General features: G+C 34.3%; 3 protein-coding genes across 11 annotated transcripts; 1 reads left to right on the forward strand and 2 right to left on the reverse strand.

Moving 5' to 3' along the window:
• Positions 1-446: 446 nt before the first annotated feature.
• LOC111315429 (phosphatidate phosphatase PAH2-like) lies at positions 447-9,240 on the forward strand. 9 transcript variants are annotated; one of them, XM_089749195.1, is made up of 13 exons: positions 447-688; positions 1,257-2,773; positions 3,009-3,816; positions 4,076-4,656; positions 4,790-4,863; positions 5,804-5,888; positions 6,135-6,221; positions 6,383-6,455; positions 7,247-7,290; positions 7,766-7,894; positions 7,994-8,092; positions 8,441-8,580; positions 8,865-9,240. In XM_089749195.1, exons 2-12 carry the CDS (start codon positions 1,388-1,390, stop codon positions 8,495-8,497), a joined length of 3,423 nt encoding a protein of 1,140 aa, XP_089605321.1. In that variant the 5' UTR covers positions 447-688; positions 1,257-1,387; the 3' UTR covers positions 8,498-8,580; positions 8,865-9,240. The 9 variants fall into 9 exon arrangements, with proteins under 9 accessions (XP_089605321.1, XP_022772869.2, XP_089605325.1 ...); XM_089749199.1 differs by lacking the exon at positions 447-688 and adding an exon at positions 5,128-5,311 and having other exon boundaries at positions 956-2,773; XM_089749194.1 differs by lacking the exon at positions 447-688 and adding an exon at positions 956-1,141.
• Positions 9,241-9,278: 38 nt separating this feature from the next.
• Positions 9,279-9,729, reverse strand: LOC111315431 (uncharacterized). The gene has a single exon (XM_022917135.2). The coding sequence runs from the start codon at positions 9,575-9,577 to the stop codon at positions 9,338-9,340; it is 240 nt and encodes a 79-aa protein (XP_022772870.2). The 5' UTR covers positions 9,578-9,729; the 3' UTR covers positions 9,279-9,337.
• Positions 9,730-20,000: 10,271 nt separating this feature from the next.
• LOC149513032 (calmodulin-like protein 3) lies at positions 20,001-20,643 on the reverse strand. The gene has a single exon (XM_089749613.1). The coding sequence runs from the start codon at positions 20,576-20,578 to the stop codon at positions 20,246-20,248; it is 333 nt and encodes a 110-aa protein (XP_089605739.1). The 5' UTR covers positions 20,579-20,643; the 3' UTR covers positions 20,001-20,245.
• Positions 20,644-21,775: the final 1,132 nt, after the last annotated feature.

Raw genomic sequence — 21,775 nt, forward strand, 5'->3', positions numbered from 1 at the left:
TTTTTTAAATTTTTTTAATTTTTTTCTCACGAAAACAAACAAATTTATTATGATTAATTAAGTGAAATAAAATCAAAGGTCCGGATAGCACATTCCTTCCAAACTTTGGCTGTGGCCATAGTTTTTTTTTAATTTTTTTTAGGAGAGAACATAATCTTTAAAAAAAAAAAATTTGGCTCGAAACTAAAATTTTTATATTTTTATAAAATCTCCCTAATTACTAAATCAAGTGGCGGAGAATGTGTCTATAATTTTTTATATTACAAGAGTTTTACGTTTTCCTTGTATTTTGATTCTATCATGAATCATATTTGATTCTATCATGAAGTTATGATTATGCCATTTCTTGTAAAAACAATAGCTTGTAGGGGTTTGGTCCTAACTCCCAAAACCGATTTCCACCATGTCTATTTCAAGCTCCTTTTTTTTTTTTTTTTGTTTTGTTTATTCATTTTCTTATTTCAAAAACAAAAAGACGTTATCTTCGTCCTCGAATCGACGTCATGTTTTGCGTTTGGAATGTTGGGTAGACAGAAAATACTGTAACACTCTTTAAATTTAACTCAATCCTCTTGCTGACATGTCATCTCCTTTTCTCTTTCTCTCTCGAAATTTCCGAACTAAACACCAAGACAAAGTCTCTCTCTCTGTGTCTCTGTTGAGATCACGAAACTGTTGGTCTCTCTTGGTTGTTTCTCGCTCACTCAAGCTAAAATCTTTCTCTTTTCCTAGAATTGTTTTTTTTTTTTTTTGAGAGAAATAGTCTTTGTTAATAATTGGGATTTTAATGATACATAATTTGACTATATTTCATGGGTACATTCCAATACTTGACAAACGAATATGCTTTAATTCCATCTAAATACCGTTCTTTTTTCAGCGGTTGATTTTTTATTTGGTTTGGTTGGTCACGTCTCTTTTTGTTTTTAATTTGCGTTTTATTTACAACTGAGACGTACACTAAAAAAACAAAGAGAAAGAGTGAGTTTCTTAGTTGATTTATCTTGTTTGGTTTGATTAATCATTTTCTTCTTCGTTTCTTATTATTTGAGTTACTGGGCATTGAACAATTCCTAAATTTATACGTGTTGTCTATGTTTACGTTGTTCATTTATAAGGAGGTTTTGTCTCTTTCTAAGTGGTGCGTCATTCATTGTTGCTTCAGCTCAAAGAGCATCTGTGTTTTCTCGTTTGATTGATTGGGGTTCGTTAATTATGCGTTGAGATTTGAGATTTTATTGTCTGGGTATTTGCAGAATTTAAAGCTTTAGACTTTTCCAGTGAGATTTCCAGAATCCCACCTGTCAAAACCTATCAGGATATTGAATTATGGTCGATTTTTAAGTGTTTGAGATCTGGGTGGTCTTAGAAATTCAAAGTCAGGAGGATGTACGCGGTGGGGAGGCTTATCTCTCGCGGTGTATATACTGTTTCTGCGCCCTTTCATCCTTTTGGTGGTGCTGTGGATATAATTGTAGTGGAACAACCAGATGGGGGCTTCAAATCATCGCCTTGGTATGTTCGATTTGGTAAATTTCAAGGGGTTTTAAAGACAAGGGAAAAGGTGGTTAGCATCAGTGTTAATGGCATTGAAGCGAATTTCCACATGTTTCTTGATCATAAAGGGGAAGCATACTTTCTCAGGGAGGTAGACGATGAAGAAGGGGAGTCTGAAGCTGTATCATTTCCTTCTTCTTCTGGCGATGAGACGGATGAGCCATCGTCTGGTAATCGGAGGCCAATGAAGTCCAAAAGTTGCAACTATGATGCTGATAAGTCAAACTCCGTGGGTCAAGTTGATGTGAGCAATGGGAAGATTCTGGCTAGGACTAGTTCCCGACGGTCACGGATATTTGGGCTTGTTTTTGGACAGAGGTCGACAAAGGAGGATGGTTACCGGGAGGGTGTCGATGGTGGCCGTGTGACGAGGATCGATTCGTTGGAGCGTGCTGAGATTGCTGCTGACTTGTTGGAGGTGAAGTGGTCCACCAATCTCTCCTCTAATAGATCAAATAATAATGCTTCCCCATTTTCTTCTACAAAAGATGCATTGGACAAGAAAGGTTCTGAAGAGGAGACACAGATTAATGATGAGCAAAACCAGTTTCACTCTTCCATACATGATAAGGAGGAAACGAAAAATGATGAAGAAAACCAGTTTCAATCTTCTGTACACGATAAGGAGGAAAATAGTATCGTAGACCAGCCATTACTAGAGGAAACTGACTTCTGCAACAAGCAAAAGATTAGCTATTCTCATTCTGGCCTTGAGAACCCAGAGTATTTTGTAGAGGAAGCTAGCTTACAAGTTTCTCGTGTAAGCACCGATTCACAAATTGTTGAAAACTCATTAGGTGAAGGCTTTATGGAAGAAAAATGCAAAGTAATAGCCAATATTTCAGGAACTATTGATGATCGTAGTGTTGGGAATCTTGATCACGATGAGAATGAGATGGGTGCTGTCTCAGGGATGAGTGGTCCTGATCTGCCAAGTCAATATAAGCTTGAAGCATGTATGGACAAACAGTTTGATGAAGAACTGGCCGATAATGAAAGGAATGTTGTTTTACCGGTCCGTGGGATTTCCAATAAGGAGACTGTTTCAGACAGTCTTCAATCTTTTGTTAACTGTGAAACATCACAGAGCTCAGTAATAACATCGAATGGTTCCAGTGAACAAACTCATCAGACACTGTGCCTTTCTGATGTAGGAAATAGGAAAGTACATGTTCATGCTGAAATACTGGTTACAACGACTAAGCTAGTGTCAGAGGTGAACTCTTATCCAAAGTGTTTTATTTAGTTGCAAGAGACATTTTAAAGAAAATATGATTTTAAGGATAAGAACATTTTTGCAACTTATTTAGTGGTGCATTACTCTTTTGAAGGCAACAAACTGCTTTGGACTACATTAGAAATGATATTGAACCTAAGTTTTTTCTTTGAATAATATTCTCTTGATAATTAAAAGATCTTACTGAGCTGATGTTTTAGATGGTTTTCATCAGGTTACAGTTCTCAAGCAAGCGAAGGACATGGAATTGGATTCTGAAGGGGCATTAACAATGTCAGAATCCTACCCTCAAATGGTCAGTGTTGACCCTTTATTTGGTTTGGAAGAAAAGATGTCACATAGCATTCACACCACTTCCACCATCAGTGATTTAGGTGATCAAGTTGAAGATGAGAAAAATACCAATGATTTTCTCCATCCTTCTTTGGAGTTTGTTGATGATTCTCAAAACTTTTATGGTGATAGTGAACCAAAGAGAAGTGTTCCAGCATCAGAGAGTTCAGAGGATGAACAATTCCTTTTCAGTGACCTTGATGAATCCAAACTCCTTGAGCCAGATTGTGTAAATAAAGATCTTTATCCCTCAATTTGTACAGAAAATGAAGATGTAAATGGTTTATGTAATGTGAATAATGAGTCATATTTAAATCCTGATCAGTTTGTTCAGGAGAATCCATCAACTGATCTGGAAAACTCAGTAGAAAAGTCGGGGATTATCTCTAATCCTATTGCTATTTCTAGAAATCATAGAGTAGCCGGTGAGAAAAATGTGTGGCAGGTGGAATCACTTCCTAATATGTGGTCTCCTGTCTCCAAGTTCGATGCAAACGACCATCGTCCTGTAAGCCATTCTCTGGACTCAACTTCTGAAACCATGAAGTGGACATCGATCAGGAAAGATGATTCAAGCTGTATAAGGCCAGATGCAGATAAGGAACAACCAATATTACATGAAAGATCTAGTAGTGAGGATACTGAGACTTCAGGGAAGCTAAAAAATGCTCTTTACAACCCTGCCGTCGGTAAGAGAACTTGGTTATCTTTTTCTTTTCTTTTTTTCTTTGATTAACAGAACTTGGTTATCATGTATTACTTATGCTTGTTGAGTTTACACTTTACATCGCTTTCTTACTTTCTGCAGAATGCCCTGAATCGTGGTAAAGTGCAACATACTATTTGTTATGAGTTTAGTTAAACATAGAAGAAATATTCTGTCTTTCTGGTGAAACTGCTCTTTAGGCTGTAAATTGTGGAAAGTGACATGCATTGTGCTTTGTGCAGAGATATCTCTTTGCAAACACTTGCTATATGAAGGGATGGGCGCTGAAGCTGCCTGTCAAGCTTTTGATGCTGAAAAACTGGATAGCAAGAAATTTAGTTCTTTAGGTCCTGCTGTTGTGAAGAATGATAGGCTTGTTGTTCGAATTGGTGGCCGTTACTTTCCGTGGGATGCAGCATCCCCTATTCTTTTAGGGATGGTTGCATTTGGAAGTGAAGAAATATTTGAACCCAAAGGCATGATACCTGTTGACAGAGTGGAGAAATCCATTGAAGGAGATCCATCAAAAGCCATAGTCTCCCATAGTGGAAGCTGGAGGCTTTGGCCTTTTTCTTTGAAAAGAACAAGATCTAGGAAGTCTGTGCAACTGGCTCCAGCTGATATCAAAGATATGGATGCTGAGAATGCTGCAGACATTACTGTTGCTACTGATGGTGATAAAAAATTGCTTATACCCAAGCAGGTGAAGAAGATGATCAGGGCAATCTGTCCAACCTCTGAACAGCTGGCATCATTGAATCTAAAGGATGGGATGAATCATATAACCTTCACATTTTCCACCGCTATGCTAGGGAAGCAGCAGGTCCTTTTTGTTGAATTCTTACTTGAAGTTACATAGTCTTTCTGAATTCTTATTTAATTTTTTGTTGTTAAGATAATTTCTTATTTATCACCTGTAGTCTGGATTTGCTTATTCAAAATCATGTACTAAACAGGTTGATGCCAGAATCTATTTGTGGAAATGGAACACTCATATAGTAATCTCAGATGTTGATGGGACAATTACAAAGTAAGGATGGTTCTCAGATATGCTGAAGCAGAACACCCTGTTATGCTACTTCATGTTTTAGATTGACTGCTGATTAAAGTTCATGTCTGCATTATTGAGTTATCTTTCTTGCAATTAAATGTCAGTTTTAGATAACAGCCACATGTTGCAGATGATAGTTCAATATATGCTTCTTATTATAATGGGTATAATATTAAATTGGTAATTAAATTTTACTAGCTTTATGAGATGTTGCTCAGCCTAGTTGGTAAAGCTTGGTCACAGTTGATTTAGGTGGAGAATCTCCATCCGAATTGAGTCATCCGATCAATGGGCTGAGTTTTGGGTTAGTTGCATAAGCAGCAGACACATGCAACAGAAAGAAGAAAACATAGATAAGGATGCTAATCTATTGGACAAGGTGAAAAAGAGAACAAGGATTTGATGATTTAGTTGGAAGATATAACAGGTGCATAAGAAAAAACTTTTGCAGAATGCTAGTTTTTAATAGTCCGAGAAAGTGGCCATGGTTTAGATTTCAGGCTGTCCATAGTTCTGGCATTTCAGTCATTTGAAATGTACTTGTGAGGAGTTTGAGCTTTATGGTTGCAGGCATTTTTCTATAGCTCTTTGTTCCAGTCAATTCTTTTTATTTATTACCATATGCAGCGTTAACATTAACTTTTGGATAACTTGAGTAATATTTTGTTTTGTCTTCAAATCTTAATCTTGGGCTCAAAATTCATGAACCTCTTTCTCAAAATGAATTCTTCTTGTTTTTCATAGTTCTCTTGGCCCACAAGGTATTGAAGACAGCTAGCATTACATAACCTGAATTGCTCCTTGAAATTTTTACAATAGGTTTCTTTTATAACCTGCTTGTTTCCTAAGTTCTAAATTGCTGCAGACAAGGTTTCTTTTGGTCATTTCTAGCTTCCGTAATTTTATGCTATCGTTGCAGATCAGATGTTCTAGGTCAGTTCATGCCTTTGGTTGGGATAGATTGGTCACAAACAGGTGTTGCACATTTATTTTCAGCTATTAAGGTAGGTTACTTTTCATCTTACATTTTATTTTTTTTCTGATCATGGTACTCTATTCCTTCTTGCACAACCAAAAAACCCGTTGTTTTGTGAACCATGTACAGTCTTAACGAAGGCTGTTGCATACAATCATTTTCTTATTTCCTTTGTTTGGATTATAGAAGGAAAAACATTATAGATTTCATATGGCCTCTAATGCATGAATAGGAGTTATCTTCGACGTATCAAAATTCTTCTTCCATATTGCAGGAAAATGGGTATCAATTGCTTTTTCTTAGTGCACGTGCAATATCCCAGGCATATATCACTAGACAATTTTTAGTCAACCTTAAGCAGGTGAGCTGCGCAAGTTCGATGATTTTCTTATGTTGAACTGTAAAATGAGAATCAAGAAATTAAAATATTCTTGTTTTCATTGTCCTTATTCTTTGTTTAACTTACGAACTTTGCTCATTAAAAGGAGAAACTGTTTAACAAGCATATCTTCATATCTGTAGGATGGTAAGGCTTTACCAGATGGGCCGATTGTTATTTCCCCTGATGGGCTTTTTCCATCCCTATATCGAGAAGGTAACTGTTTTGCATTTCAGGGCCTTAATAAAACAGTTTTCTGAGATTGCTTTTCATGTGCAAGATATGTGATTATTATTCTAGTCTTGCTTTTCTTATGCAACCTATAACATTTAAATTTGATTTTATTTTTTGATCCTTTGGTTTTGTTGCATGTATCATGCATTACATAGTCTAATTTGCACATTAGTTATGTTCTTCTAGTACATTAAATTAAAAAAATGTGGCATGAGTATCTAAATTGCCAACCATGTTCTGGATAAGGGAAATGCCTCCTTTCTTTTACATTCACTTTAAGTTGTATCCATGAGGACATGGTGGATTATGTTGAGGCTGTAAATCCCCATACCCCATTACGTTAAACCCCTAGAGAGATTTATGACATTTCTGCAATAACGACGATGAGAAGCATTAGCTGTACCTTTGGAAATAGATGCATGAGACGTGCAATTGCAACGTGAAAAATCAAAGTTTAGTTCTTTGAGCTGCAATAAATTAAATGAAAGGTTGTTCTATTATATTTTGTGTTTGTTTCCTATTATGTGCCTTTTATTGTAAGAAATTAAAAGCTTCCTATGCATGACCACTTTGAAATTCAAATTGAAGGTTAAGCGGGCTTCACATTTGTAGTTATATTATGTTATTGTTTCTGATTTGGAGCATATGCTTTTAACACTTAGAGCACATTGGATTTTTGTAGATATCTATTCTTATCTGTCTCTTCCTCCCCCACCCCAAAAGATAACTCTAAACTACATTAATTGGACTGAAACATCCTATATATTTCGCAGTTATTAGAAGAGCTCCTCATGAGTTCAAGATTGCGTGCTTAGAGGTTAGTTCTCTGCTCTGACATACCTACTTCTGATATGTTGAACTTCTCTGATGTGGTATTTGTGCTGTTAAAATATTATGATTATTTTCCGCATTTCAAGTTTTTATATATTTTCCAAATGTATTGTGAATCAAATCAGCTGAATGGGTTGCATGCAAGTCTGAGAGGAATTTACAGTGTTTTGAGGCATGTCTTACTTTATTCCACTTCCAACAAAATGAGATTTTAATTGTTCAGTTTTAAAACAAATTTTATTTTATTACAACTCTTGATAGCTCAAAACACATCATTCCTTGTGATTTCAATCTGTTTTAATTTTATGCATCACAACTTTAGCTTAAAAATTCTTGATGGCTTTGTATATGCTTTGCATTACACATAGAGATTTAAAAGATTTCCAGTATAGATAGGTAGATAATAGGTATGTCTTAAATTAGGAACATTTTAATGCGCTTTTATATCTTTTGACTTGTAGGATATCAAGGCATTGTTCCCATCTGATTGCAATCCATTCTATGCTGGTTTTGGGAATAGAGACACTGATGAAATCAGCTATCTTAAGGTTGGAATCCCAAAAGGGAAAATCTTCATTATCAACCCAAAGGTAATCTAACTATCTAAGGCTTTCATGCTTAAAGAAATGCAACCAAATACTTCTAATGTACTGCACCAAACTTCTCTTCTAATGGTTTCAAGTTTGCAGGGTGAGGTTGCTGTGAATCGACGTGTTGACACAAAATCTTATACCTCCCTTCATGCTCTTGTTCATGGCATTTTTCCACCAATGGCCTCCTCTGAGCAGGTTTTGTTACCTTTTCTTTTCCATTTATAACTCACAATATGTAGCTTGTTTTGAAATCCATAAACTGACTTTAAACTTAGTATTATTGGGTCCTCTTGTAGATATTTCTGTTCAAAAACTTGGTTGCAAAGGCAACTAGGCTGAGTTTTGTTATACTTGTTTTATGGAAAGAGACCCAATTGTTCCCCGTTTTCTTCTAGATTTTCTAGCCTTCACTTAGGTGACATCTATCATGCCAGGGCTCACCATCTCCTGATAACATATTAATGTCTAAATTTTCGAGTTTTAATTGATCCTTTTGGGGGTGTCTCAACTTTTTTTGCTCCACTTTATTTCTATTGATTACAGGAAGATTTTAATTCCTGGAATTTCTGGAAACTGCCACCTCCAGTAATTGATATATGAAGTTGTCAGCTAGAATATATTGCTTGAGCATTCGGATACTGAGATAGATGGATGGTGTCTGCGATCATTCTGGAGTGGTCCAGGTATATCTTGATGTCAGTTTTGCATATTTGTTAAAAACTCAGGGTGGACTCTTAGGTAGTTATCTGAAATGAATTGTGTCAATTGTATTCTAGGACCTGCTTGAAAATTGAGTTGCCGTTTATTTTACCCATAGAGCAGTCAATATTAGACATGTAGGAGTTGAGGCAGAGACTTTCCAGCTCTTTGCCAGCACTTTCTGAGATCCAACTAGCTATCACCATTAAAGTTTCAGTGCATGCATTTTTCAAACTTCTAATAACAAGATTGTCCTCGCAAATTACAGGTTGTATGTGACCATGGCTGTTGGCAGAACTTCCACCGTGCTCTTGAAAGTGCAGAGCTGGCTGACACGGTTGTCCGAAGTAGTTTAATTTGCATAGAAAAGGTTGGTTCATCTCAGTTGTATTTGGCTTCAGAGTAGTTGGATTTGTAATTTTGTATAGTGAATGCACGTGATTCCATAAACAGTTAAAACGTGTAAACATTCACTAAAACTCTCAGGGGAGAAAGGGTACTGTTGATTTTTTATTGCTCATACAAAATCAATCTTCATCATTAGTTCAAAGGAGATTGTTTGTATTCATTCTACCCAGTTTACTGGAGTACATATATCAGAAAGCTGATATAAGATGAATGTACATAATTGAAAAGTATTTTCCTTTGATGGTTTTCGGATTGTTAACTCGATCAGTTCAACAGACAGATGAACATATCAAACATGAACAATGGATTAAAGGGCTGACTCAAATTAGCACTTTACAAATACAAAATTCTCACATTTAAGTGCTTTTCTGCAAACTCTGCGAGGTTTATCTCATTGTCATCGATAAAGCCATTGCCATTGGCATCTACAGATCGATTTCCATGCTTGCTCTTCCTCCTAGCAAACCATCCTACCGAGACTCTTGTAGCGTCTGCTAGCTCGTCTTTGCATATCCTTCCATCTTTATCTTCATCCAATTTCTTTAACCATCTTTTGAACTCATCGATCGTCATTTAACGCTTGCCATCAACGGAGTAGCTACGAGTTTTAATAGCCATTTCTGATAATCAAAGCCCTGGAAGTCTGTTCCTTGCACGTTGTCTTGCTTGCTATCTAACTCCCCAGTGTAGAAGTGTTTTAAGGCTTCTCAAATTTGTACCATATCTTCCCCTCTTTCCCTCGTGCATTAGGCTTTGCTAAAATACAATATAGGAATTGGATTAGCACAATTAAAACATGCAGACGCGTATTTAAAACAAAACAAAGTGCCTTTAAAAGTCATAGACAATTGTGATTGTCTAGGAAGCATAGAAAAATGGATTTTCATTAGCTTTTGCACAGATTGCCTAATATTCTAGTATTCCCCTTTTTATTTGTCAACAAAAGTTTAACTCAACAAGAAATCTCATTGCTTCATTATTCCCTCTTTTAAGTTTAACATCAACGAAGTCCATAGATCCAAAAAGGAAGAGAGAAGATTACAGTTTAACTTTTGATGCTTGTCCAAATCCGCGGAACCGAGGACGACATGTGGGGATTAATCTATAAAATTCTGTTTGTTTTTACCGCAGCGCGCACTGAGTTAGGCAACAATGTATGTTACAAAATCTTTTGAGTTGGTATCCTAAGAAAGGGTAGTTAAAACCGTACCAAATGCATTTAACAGTTAGATCCCTGATGATGGCTTTATTTCTTTGAATTAATGATAGTGTCAGGTTACTGGATTCCAGATTGCGAAGTTAAGGGACCTCAAAGGATAGTGTATAGAAATTGAGGAAGAAGATTAGGCTAATCGCCAACAAGAAGTAGAGGTTCAGAAAACCAACATGGAATCTCTTCAAAAGAAATAGTATAACAAATTTCCAATTGCCAGGCCCATTTCTTTGCTGCTTTCTCTCTTTACATTTGCTTTCAATATTGAATATCATACAACCTTAATGAGCTTCAGATAAGTTTAATACTAGTTAATCCTGCAAACTCAAGTCCACTACTCCCTATATGTGACATAGCTTTAAATCTTCGTCTACATGAAACTTGATTGCTCTGCCAATTTAGAACCATTTTTTCCCTGAATTGTCAATGTGTAAATTGGAGGAATACAATTGATCCAAATCACATTGCACAACAGCAAGCCAATGGCAAGTGTTTCTATGTGTTTTTTTTTTAATGAAAAGTTGAAAGTGACAAGTTTTTCTTGTAGGTAATAAGTGTTGGAATACAGAGTGAATCCATCTTGGTTTTCATTTTCCACTTTCATGCTTTCTGGGCAAGAATCCAAACATGTTAATGTAATGTGACCATCATTAAAACATTTGAATCCTAGAGTTTAAATTAATTCCATCTAGACAATGGAAGCAACCGTTATTATAGAAGGGTCCTATACACAAAATTCCACCATTTGGGTCATACTATGTGGAAAAGTGGAAATCAATTGTAGGAGATACCAATCTATAGCTTCCTTTCAAAGATTATGGAAATGAAAAAGGTAAAGATCCTAAGCAATCGCTTCTTATCCTGTTACATTTAGGATTGCTGGATATTGATATCAAGCATCCGCCATCCAACATCTTAATTATAATTTACCAGTGGTATGTGAAATATGAAAGGACAAGGACTCAACAATCAAGGAAAGACTTTTTTTTTTTGAAACTTCAAATATTTTTACACCATGCATAAATCAGAAGCTTAGAACCTGAAATTTGCAAGCTAGCTATAATGTCACACGGGAGTATAATATTTTTACATCAAGTATGCAAACGAGTTATTAGAAATACTAGTAACGAGGAAAGCACCGAGTTTCTAACTAATTAACGTTGATGTATCCTCGTTGATAAGCGTATTCTATGAGGCTGTCAAGCTCATCCAGGCTGACGCATCCATCCCTATTTTTATCCACATGTTTGAGTGCTTTCCAAGCTGTGAAACCAGGGAAGAGGGCACCTAATCGATCAAACGCATTCTTTATCTCTTCCCTGTCAGGACACTGTTATCATCTACATCACAATCAAGGAATACTTTCCGTAGCTGCAGCTTACTAGCCGTAGTGCGTGACAAGTCGTCGCCTTTCGGAACGTTGTGAACCATGTTGTCTAGAAGTATTTTGAGGTCGATCGGCTGTCCATTAGTAATTTGGAGAGAAGACTATTTTATATACAACAGGCTGCAGGGCTGTTCCTCTTGCTGTCCTACCGAAGTATGAGGTCATGGGTTTAAATAGACCTCCAGGGACCAATTGTAGCTCCACTTATTCTTCTTATTGATGCGAAAGAATCTTGTTTATGAAGTTTTTGGGAAAATTTTCCACTAAAAAGTAAGGGACGTATATTTGAATCCAGCACTAGAGATAAAAGTACTCAAAAATTCTGTACGAGATAAGTACAGAAACGTTAAACGTTCATCCTGTTGCAACTATGGCATTTGGCGTCCTCCCAATGTCAAATCAACTTTGAAGAGATAAGCTAGATCAAGTTGCAGCATCTTCTTTCTTTTTGAAATCTATTTCTCCAATTGTCATTGTGAAAAGAAAAAAGAATAAGAACATTGATAATAGAATTACTTTTCAAATTGGCAAGTATGATTATTACTTCACTTTCGGTGAAATGTGTGTAAGTAGTTAATCCTTTGGTCTCTAGCTGTGATGTTTACAGGAAATCGTTTTACACATGGCTTAATGCTATTTTTACAATATTTCATGGTCACAATTGGAGACGTCCCTGGTGGGCTTAATTTGAGTTCAGGTCTTGAAGAGTTAGCCTAAATGGGTCCAGGTTAAAAAGTGATTATAGCCCAAAACTGACCTTCAAATGGACCAGGCTTGTGGTTGGCCCATGATGAACATCTCCAGCCACAATAGTCTAACATGTTGGCATGTTGCCATTGATGATTGAAAATTCCAAAACTAACATTCCACCCAACGTCATCAGGAAAAAACTTTAAAAAACGTATATGAGGTTTTATATAGGAAATTTGTGAAGTTTTAAATTAAAAATGATTAAACAAAAATTAAAATTAAAATTTAAGATTTATAAATGAAAAGGTTTTATTACATTTAATTAAATATGAAAATTTTTAAAAAATTTAATATATTTTTTAGATAAATATTTTTAATAAAAATTTTAATAAAATTTGTACAGTTAAATATATATGGATCAAATTTAAATTTATAAATAATATTTATAATAATTTTTTTATATATTATTAATCTGTACATTAAATTTTATTAATTTATCTGTTTAGATTTATTATTAAAATTTTTATTAAATCATTTTTACAAAAAAATTTCACAAACTTCACTAAAAGATTTCATCTAAATTTTGTACACCTCACCATGCAGTTTTGGAATTACGCTCATTAATTTTTTTACACTCGCCAATGATAATGGTTTCTTATTTCTTCGTTGCCAAAGGCCAAGAGATTAGGATCACACTATATTGTCAGACAGCTAACGTTATATATATATATATATATATATATATATATATATATATATATATATACTTACTTTAGAAATTTATTTAGATAGATGCATTGCTGCCAAACAAATCACTATATTAAAACTGAAACAAAAGCAATTAAATAAAAAAGAGGAACTACCAGTACTCCTCTTTTCTTGTACAAACATCATACTAAAAATACATCAACTTGCATTTACATATCCAGTGTTGAATATGTACTTGCATGCTACAAATAAGAAAAACATTATTATTTCATGGAACAAATACTTATATATATATATATATATGTATGTATAGTAGGAGCTTTTCCTGCAGTGTAGCAGACTACAAATGCTTAACGGTACCCAGAGCCGTAAGCATATTCAATAAGAGCATCAAGTTCATCGCCATTGATGTATCCACTGTTATCAGCATCGATGTATTTGAGGACAGAGGCAGCTTTGTAACCGGGCAAAAGAGCACCAAGGTACTCAAATGCACTCTTCAGATTTTCCTTGTAGAGTCGGAGTTGACCTTCCTCATCCTTTTTGCCAAATTGCTCGAATACCTTCTTCAACTCTTTCTTGTTTTCCGATGATGATGAAGCAACCAATGATCGACGCATGTTTAGTCTTCGGATATTTGGTTTTTTTGGATAAATCTATTAAGGCGAATGACAAGATTCAACAAGACTCTTTTGCTAATTTTTCTTTTTCTTTTGCTTTTGTCAAAACTAAATTTCTCGGGGATATATAGGGGTTGGGAAGTCATGGTTTTATATATGGAGCTCTTGCCCTGGCAGGTCGTCGTTCCTTCTTGGAAAGTGAAGTTGCGTAGAGAATTGAACTGGAATCTCATGCTTCAAATTAAATTGAAGCACACGGTTTTCACCCATACAGGGGACGATACTGGAGCAAATACATGCAGAGAAAGAATTCGATTCTCCACTTTTATATATATTCTTTTTCATCCACAAAGACAAGAAAACAACTTTAATGTGTTGTTTGGTCAATACATTATTTATAGTTTTGTTGAATGAAATAAACATATAATTGGTAGATGCATGCATATGCTATCTTATCAAGTACTTTCCGCATTGAATTAAAATTAGTATTAATTTTTGCCAAATAGTTATCACCTATATATATATATATCATCTGTTTGAAAATTACTACTTTTTTTGAATAATTTCCATGGAAAATGTTTGATGCATTCTCTTCCAATCTATCACGTTTTATTCTCATGAAAGTTTCGTGTGATGAAAGATGTGCTAATTTGTGATCTCACAGGATTCAAGTTGTATTGTATTTTTTAAATAGTGGAAAAAAATAAAGAACATGGGCAGACCGTCTAAAAGGAAAACTCTATTCAAGTTTCCCAAGAAGTTTGCCTTGTAAATTTCATGACTTGGTACATACTACACAATGAGTCGAGATAAATTTGCCTCTAATGGGCCCTTTTTGTATGTCCATGAATGATGAATGTAGGTCAAACATACATTGGCAAATTTGGCCCAATTTTTTATATAAGATAATGGATTAAAACTGATCTGCTATATATGTAAAGGTCATCATGGACTGGCCTTCTGTCCTTTTGGGTGAACTTGGTCCAACCATTGGGAAAGCCTTGTTGAAAAGGCCAAAATTTTTGTGAAGTTTTTAAAAAAAGTTTATGAAGTATTTTTTTAAAAGTAATTTAATAAAAATTTTAAATTGATAAATTGATAAAATTTAATGTGTAAATAAATTATTAAAAATATTATTTATAATTCAAATTTAATTGATACTTATTTAATAGTAAAGATTATGTCAATATCTTTACTAAAAACATTTATCTAAAAGTATATATCAAAATTTATTAATTTTTTTTAAATTTACACACTTAATCTATGTAATAAGATCTTTTAATTTATTTTTTTTAATTTTAATTTTAATTTTTATTTAATCAATTTTAATTAAAAATTTCACAAATTTCACCCTAAAAAATCTCTCTGTTGAAAAAAAGAAGTAATTAGCTCAATTTGAATATTCTAGCCTTTTTCCAAAACCATTGAATAGAATTATAATTTATAGCCAAACACAAAAAAGATTTTCTGATTTCATCAGATGTCATGGAATAAATATTTTGTACGGCTTTTAATGTCTTCTTTGTTCCCTACCTTGGTTTGAAGTCTTGTTGGACTGTTTTTGTTGTACTTTTTATGCTATTATAGTATTATTAATAAATTTCATTTTTTATTAAAAAAAAATCCCAATTCTTTTGGACGAGAAGTTATTGAAATCACATAATCATACATATTTTTTTCAAACAGAATAAATGTTAGCATCACATAAATGCTGAATCCCCTTTTCACAGGAATCCAAACATTACACCCTAATCTAGCATTTATAATATTATATTTTATAATAATTCGTATATTTATATTATATAAAATATAAAAATTATGTATTTATAATATTTTTTAATAAAAATTATATATTATGATTTATGTTGATATAAAAATATAAAATATATATTTTTAAATTTTATTAAAATTTTAAATCGTATTATCTTCATATTTTATTTTTATATCACATTCATATATGTTATCATGTCATATTTTAAATTATCAAATCTATATAATACACTACACTTAACACAAGGATTAGTGCAATCATGGCATCTCACATTTGTTAGTAAACTACACTAATAATACTACAGGATATATATATTTATATTTATATAAAACTAATTAAGGCAATATAAAGGAAGCAAATTTCACGAGATCAGCCAGCTTATTAGAATCAATGAATTTGTCAGCATTTCTGTTGACCTTGCGAAGAGTTTGATTTACTCTCAAACTAGATAGCTGGGGTTTATCAAGCTGGCTGAAGGCGCTTTTCAGTTCCCCTGCATTGAGAAGATGATCCTGATTCAGGTCGCTTTCCCGGAAAACTTTCAATATTTGCTTCACATTTTTTCGTTTCATTGCTACTTTAAAAAAAAAAAAAAGAAGAAAGAAACAAACGTTTTGTATTTAGCTAGAAGGCTCAACACTATTTTACTTACGCTATAACAGTAATATAGGGATCAGAGTATATATAGAAATGTGGGTATTAATAGAGAAGTAACTGTTTGTTTTTTTATGCATGGTGATCAGGCGAACCAGTTCGGAGAACTTCTCAATATCCAACTTTTTGGTCAGTGGAAGTTCAACTTTTCTTGACTGAAATTGCTTTTTGAAATCAAGAATAATCTGACCAGAATTTTTTGACTGCTAATTGCATCATATATCCTTCTCTTTGTCCTGGAGTAGTGAATAGTGAACCACACTCTGCATAGAACACTAGAATTGTTGATGAATTTCCTTCATTTCCAAATCTATATACCAACACCATTTTTTTTAAATATAATGTTTCATTCATGTTGAACCTTTTATTTTGAGATTAATTGCTTGCTTATTGTCGATATAGAATTCCAGGGGCTTTGGAGCGGATTATAAATTACTTTGTAATGATAACAAATGAAATTGCTTCTCTTTTCCTCTAATATTGAAGGTGCTAGAAAGCTAGCTAGAGGTTTTTTCAATGAGATCACTTGGCAGCCATACTTTATCTCACAAAATGAAAAGTTCTAATATGATACATGTAATAAACAGTAATATGATTCGCCATAACCCCTAAGAATAATTGCGGTGGTCATTGGGCCCATTCATGACACACCCATTATGGTTTTCTTTATATCCTTTTGCCCTGCGGTTCCCAAACCAACAAAATTGGTCGAGGTCTATGGATTATGAATAACAAAGAGGGAAAGAAGAAAAGCTTTTGTTTACTCTTTTGAACACAGGATTTAACACAACTGGTTCATGAAGTTACTTGCATTATGTAGGTCAAAGTTGAAAAAGTCGGAAAGATGGAAAAAACAAAAGTACAATTCCCGGCAGATCATGTGCAATTAGACGATTTATTTGGTATAGCCACATTTCAAAGCGTATTTTACAAGATCATCCAACTCGTCTTCGCTTACATATCCATCTCCATTACTGTCAGCTTGATAAATCCCTCGGCTAGCTCGCCAGCCTGGTATATAAGAACCTAGGCTAGCAAAGGCATTCCTGAGCTCTTGCTTGCTTAGACGCCCATCTCTATTAGTGTCAAAGCGCTTGAATATAGATTTCAGTTGTGCCTCAGTTAAAGGCAAAGGCAAAGAGACACCCATTTTCCTTTGGCAACTCTTATGGACGCCCTTGGGCAAATTTGCAGAACGAAGCATGTTTTGGAGTAAGAGGCAAGTTATGTGAGAGACAGCTGCTTCCCTGGTTCGCTTAGTTGAGGTTTATATACAGCATTGGCTTTCTGTATTAATTCCAAGTTCCAACTTATCTCATGGGAGGAACCCAAAACGTGAAAATTTCTTATTAAAATCTTTATAAAAAATTTTCTTTTGGGCCTTGTTAAAGGTGTCGTAAGAGCATTTATTTATTAAAAAATTCAGTTATATAATGTTAGGAGATGAAATCAAACGTCAATTTATGTGCTTGATATATATTCTAAGATTAAATCATCTGTGTATAGGTGTATGATTTCATGTAATAGTACGTGATCGTCAGATTCCCATTTCCAATATGAGAGGACAAGATTTGCCGGTGGAAGACCACTCGAATCCCCTTTATGAGGCAGCCGACCAAGAATCTCTCCATTTTATAAGCCGAGGACTAAAATTTTTTCTGAACAAAATTTTGCTCCAATATCTTGGGGAAACTTTCTTGGAATGCTATGCAAAAAATGATATCATGCCACACAATGTGGCTGTCCTAAGAAATAATACAAGGTAAAGGTTTGTTTTAGTTGCTTCTGCAAATTACATGAAGCTGTGAAACGAATCTTTCAACAGGGTCGTCAAATTCTTTGAGAAATAATAATAGAAGATTCTAACAGATAAACATCTGTTGGGCTATCTTGAAGTGATTATGGACCACTTTTACTCTACCCTTTCAAACCCTTGACTCATATCCTTTACTATTATTAAAGGAAAAAAATTGTTTTTTCTGTGCAACATTACCGGTAGATTCAAAGCAGAAGAGTAAACCGTAAGCCCACGCAAACATTGAGAAAAAGTGTTTCTACGATAATGAAAGCTCTTGAAAGCCAATGCAGCATAAATTCTATGGTTTTGATGGTTTCATTTGGAATATATTTTAACCAGGAGTTTTTACAGGGGATAATTCTGTGGGCATTTTATTGTTTGACATCAATTCAGCTAACTATTCATATACTTACTCGTATCATATTGCTGCAATAGTAAAAAATTCTAAAGTTATTTTCTTCAGTTTCTTTTATCATTTGCGTTGCACCATTTATGTGGATTAAATTAGTCCTCAATTATTCTCATTCCTACTGTCTTTCTAAATTGTATGCAATTCAAAGTTCAGATTGAATGAGGATTATGGACTTGAGATAACCCACCCACAGTACTTGTACTACTTGGGAACTTCTTCTTTTTTTTTTTTACTTTTCTTTTCTTTTCTTTGGCTAATGCTTCATTTGGATGATCGATGGAGATCCAGTCCCAAAACCACGCGATGATGCGTTAGAAATCTCTTTTCATCTGCCACCCAAATGAAGCCTAAGCCAGAACGAAATTTATTGATAGATTGGGATTGTGGGGAAACATCACAGAACATCCTAGAAAATACAGAAGTAGGCGGCTAGCTATTCCTCATCTCCTAAATTTCACCTTCTCTCCAAAGTTAAGAAGGAATCATGTTAGAAAAGTTTTCCCCCTTTCTGGTCTGTTTAATTAAAACTTTAAATTCAGAAACTTGAAGATATTAAACTTTATAGCAGAGGGAATTTTTCATCTGAAAACAAGTCCTAAGTATACTTTATTATACCTAAAATACACAAAGCACACGCTTAAAGCTCTGCAGCTGCGTTTTGCTATCAGATGCAAAGGCAAACTGCAGCTTAATTACATATTAGTAGTATAATAAATAGATATATCTAAGTTGTCAATATAAGGTGCACTTTGCCTTGGTAACATTCCAAGACATATGTGACAAGCTTGTCAAGCTCTTCCTCAGTGATGTACCCATCGCCGTTTTTGTCAGCCATCTGAAACGCACGATAAGTTCTGTAAGCAGGAAAACGAGATTGAAGCCTTCGGAAACCTGCCTTCACCTCTTCCCAGCTAAGCTTTCCATCGTTGTTGACATCGCATCTCTTGAACAGGCTCAGTATCAGAGCACGCTCAGCTTGTGAAGATATTGGTATCCTTTTATCTATATCACAAGGGACAGGCATAAGGAAGAAATTTGTAATATTATTTGCTCGGTGTAAGTTTAAAATGAATAGCTACAACATTTGTTTATATAGTCACAACTCTGCACCTTAATTTTAGCTTTTTTGTTTGTTTATTAATTTGTGAGCTACTAAGAAATTTTCTTGGGTGCTTCTCAATCTAGATATTCATGTCCCGTGTGAATTTATTTTTTCTTTACTTAAGCATTTGTTGAAGGAATTACCTTTTTGTTTTTTTGGGAGCGAATCCCATTCTAATGGGTTAGCATCATCATTCGCTAAGTAAGCGAATAATTTTAGTTTGATGTCAGCAAATTAATCACCAGTTTTTAGGTTCCCACCAATCCCAAATTATGTGATAAATTGATTATAAAGAACCAGCTGCCAAATTAAAGAGGATAATGTACAAAGGTATACTTATTGATTAGTTCAATAATGTAATGGTTAGGTTGCTTTGGTAAGTCAATTTGATAAATCTTAATAATTATAAAAATAAAATATTTATTTATAAATTAAAAATATAATAAATAATAATATTCATTTTCATCGATTCAAATGATTTTCACAGTACTTTTATATATAATATAATATTACAGATTATAAATAATTTTTTATAATATTCAAGTGAGTAATCTCATAGGAACTTGAAATAAACCATTTATATATATGGGCAAGTAATATTAATTGTATCATGTGCTTAGCAAACAATTGTAAACTTATCATGTCAAAATTTATTTGCTTTTAATTCATTGATAAAGGCAATTTACACATTATTTTTCAGACATTTATAAAGGCAAAGGTACATCAAAGTCCAGCAGAAGGCCAGGGTTCTTCTTCTGGTTTCTCTCTGCAGCTTTTAAGTACAGAAATTGCTACAGTAATTAATGCAAAAAAAAAAAAAAACTTTGAAATTGGTAGGGAGAGCAAAAAGATTTCCCTTTGTCCCTTGCCAGTTGCCATCAATTATTTATGAAATGGTGTAACCACATTGCCAGACGTATTCAACAAGATCATCCATCTCTTCGTCGCTTATGTACCCATCTTTATTGTCATCTGCACGATTAAGCGCTCGGCTAGCTCGCCACTTGGGGAAATGCGAGCCAATGTAATTGAAGGCATCCTTAAGCTCTTGCTTGCTAAGGCGGCAATCTCCATTTCTGTCAAAGCTCTGAAGTATCTGCTTCAATTGTACCTTAGTCAAAGGCACAGGCGCACACTTGCAGCCCTTATACCTTTTTTTCTTACAATTGCAGCAATTCTTGAGGTCATTAATCTTAGGCAAATCCACCGAACTATGCATGATATGAAGTGTAATATATTGGTGGTATAGGTGAGAAAAGGCTTGTTTTGTGGTAAATAAAAGCTTAAACTAATGAAGTGTTTATATAGGCATAGAAGTCTACCGTGATCTTCAGTCAATACAGGATAAATGGGTTGAAAGGAACAGGAAAAAAAGATAAAGAATTGGGTATTTTCCAATGTGCCATTTATTCTTTACAGTCAGTTTTCCAACATGTATTTGAACAGAATCCTCAGTACATGCATGATATTTAATCTAGACTTGGAAAATTCAAAGTCTAAATTGGAATTTTTGGTAGTCGCTTTTTATGTTCTCACTGGTACAATCTAGAATACACAATTAAACTGAAAAGCTTAAATTTATTAGTGGACAAATAGTGTATCCCAATAACAAGATACACCCTATAAGACATAACTGAGTATCTTTTAAACTATAGTACTCTTCTAAATTGTAATGATCAAACCAACTATCAATCTGTATGCTTCATATCCTTGGAACAAACAATGTGATATATAGCAGATACCAGGGCAATAATAGAGACAAAAACCACAGTACTAAGAAGCAGCAGGTGGAAGACCAGGGGAATATAAAGGACTAATCATGGGGGGAAAATCTGATCAAATTAAGCATCTCTTGATCGAGCTTTGATGTTTGTGATATTTAAAAGAAAACTCAAGTGTTTAGTTATTAGTGGGAAAAGAGAGACCAATGACTTGGAGCTTTTAAGAAGCCTCATCTTGTTCATTTTGGAAGGAAAAGAGGATGCTTTATGGTGAATAAAGCAGTAAAAGCATGGTCCATTGATGCCGTCCAAAGATTTGGGAATTTACTTTAATTACCGTGAGAGATTTTCACTACGATTCATATAACAAACTAGAATAAAGAATTTTTTTTTTCTGTTGAGAAATGCGAGGAGATAAGCATATCCAAATTCGATGGATTTTATTAAAGCAAGGCATTTATCTTAGTTTATCTTAAACGATGTGTTAGCAAAGAATAACTTTCTGATTATTTTCAGTTCTAAAAGCTAAAATTAACCTCGCATCTGAATCTAACATATTGGCCAACGATATGAAAATGATAAGAACGATATACCTGCTCAACTAGGCCAAACCAAATGCATGTGGATAATTATTTCATTCTGATTTAAGCTTATCTAAAGATGTGGGTGGGGCGGGAGTGGTCGGTGGCTTGCTG

Source organism: Durio zibethinus, chromosome 20 (genome assembly GCF_047325235.1).
Source record: "Durio zibethinus cultivar Kanyao isolate XHJ-2024 chromosome 20, ASM4732523v1, whole genome shotgun sequence".
NCBI lineage: Eukaryota > Viridiplantae > Streptophyta > Magnoliopsida > Malvales > Malvaceae > Durio > Durio zibethinus.

Coding starts and splice junctions, on each gene's coding strand:
- LOC111315429 (XM_022917134.2), top strand. CDS start 1,388: ATGTACGCGGTGGGGAGGCTTATCTCTCGCGGTGTATATACTGTTTCT. Junction 3,817..4,075: donor TCTTTACAACCCTGCCGTCG/GTAAGAGAACTT, acceptor TGCTTTGTGCAG/AGATATCTCTTTGCAAACAC. Junction 4,864..5,803: donor GTTGATGGGACAATTACAAA/GTAAGGATGGTT, acceptor CTATCGTTGCAG/ATCAGATGTTCTAGGTCAGT.
- LOC111315431 (XM_022917135.2), bottom strand. CDS start 9,577: ATGACGATCGATGAGTTCAAAAGATGGTTAAAGAAATTGGATGAAGAT.
- LOC149513032 (XM_089749613.1), bottom strand. CDS start 20,578: ATGCATAGTTCGGTGGATTTGCCTAAGATTAATGACCTCAAGAATTGC.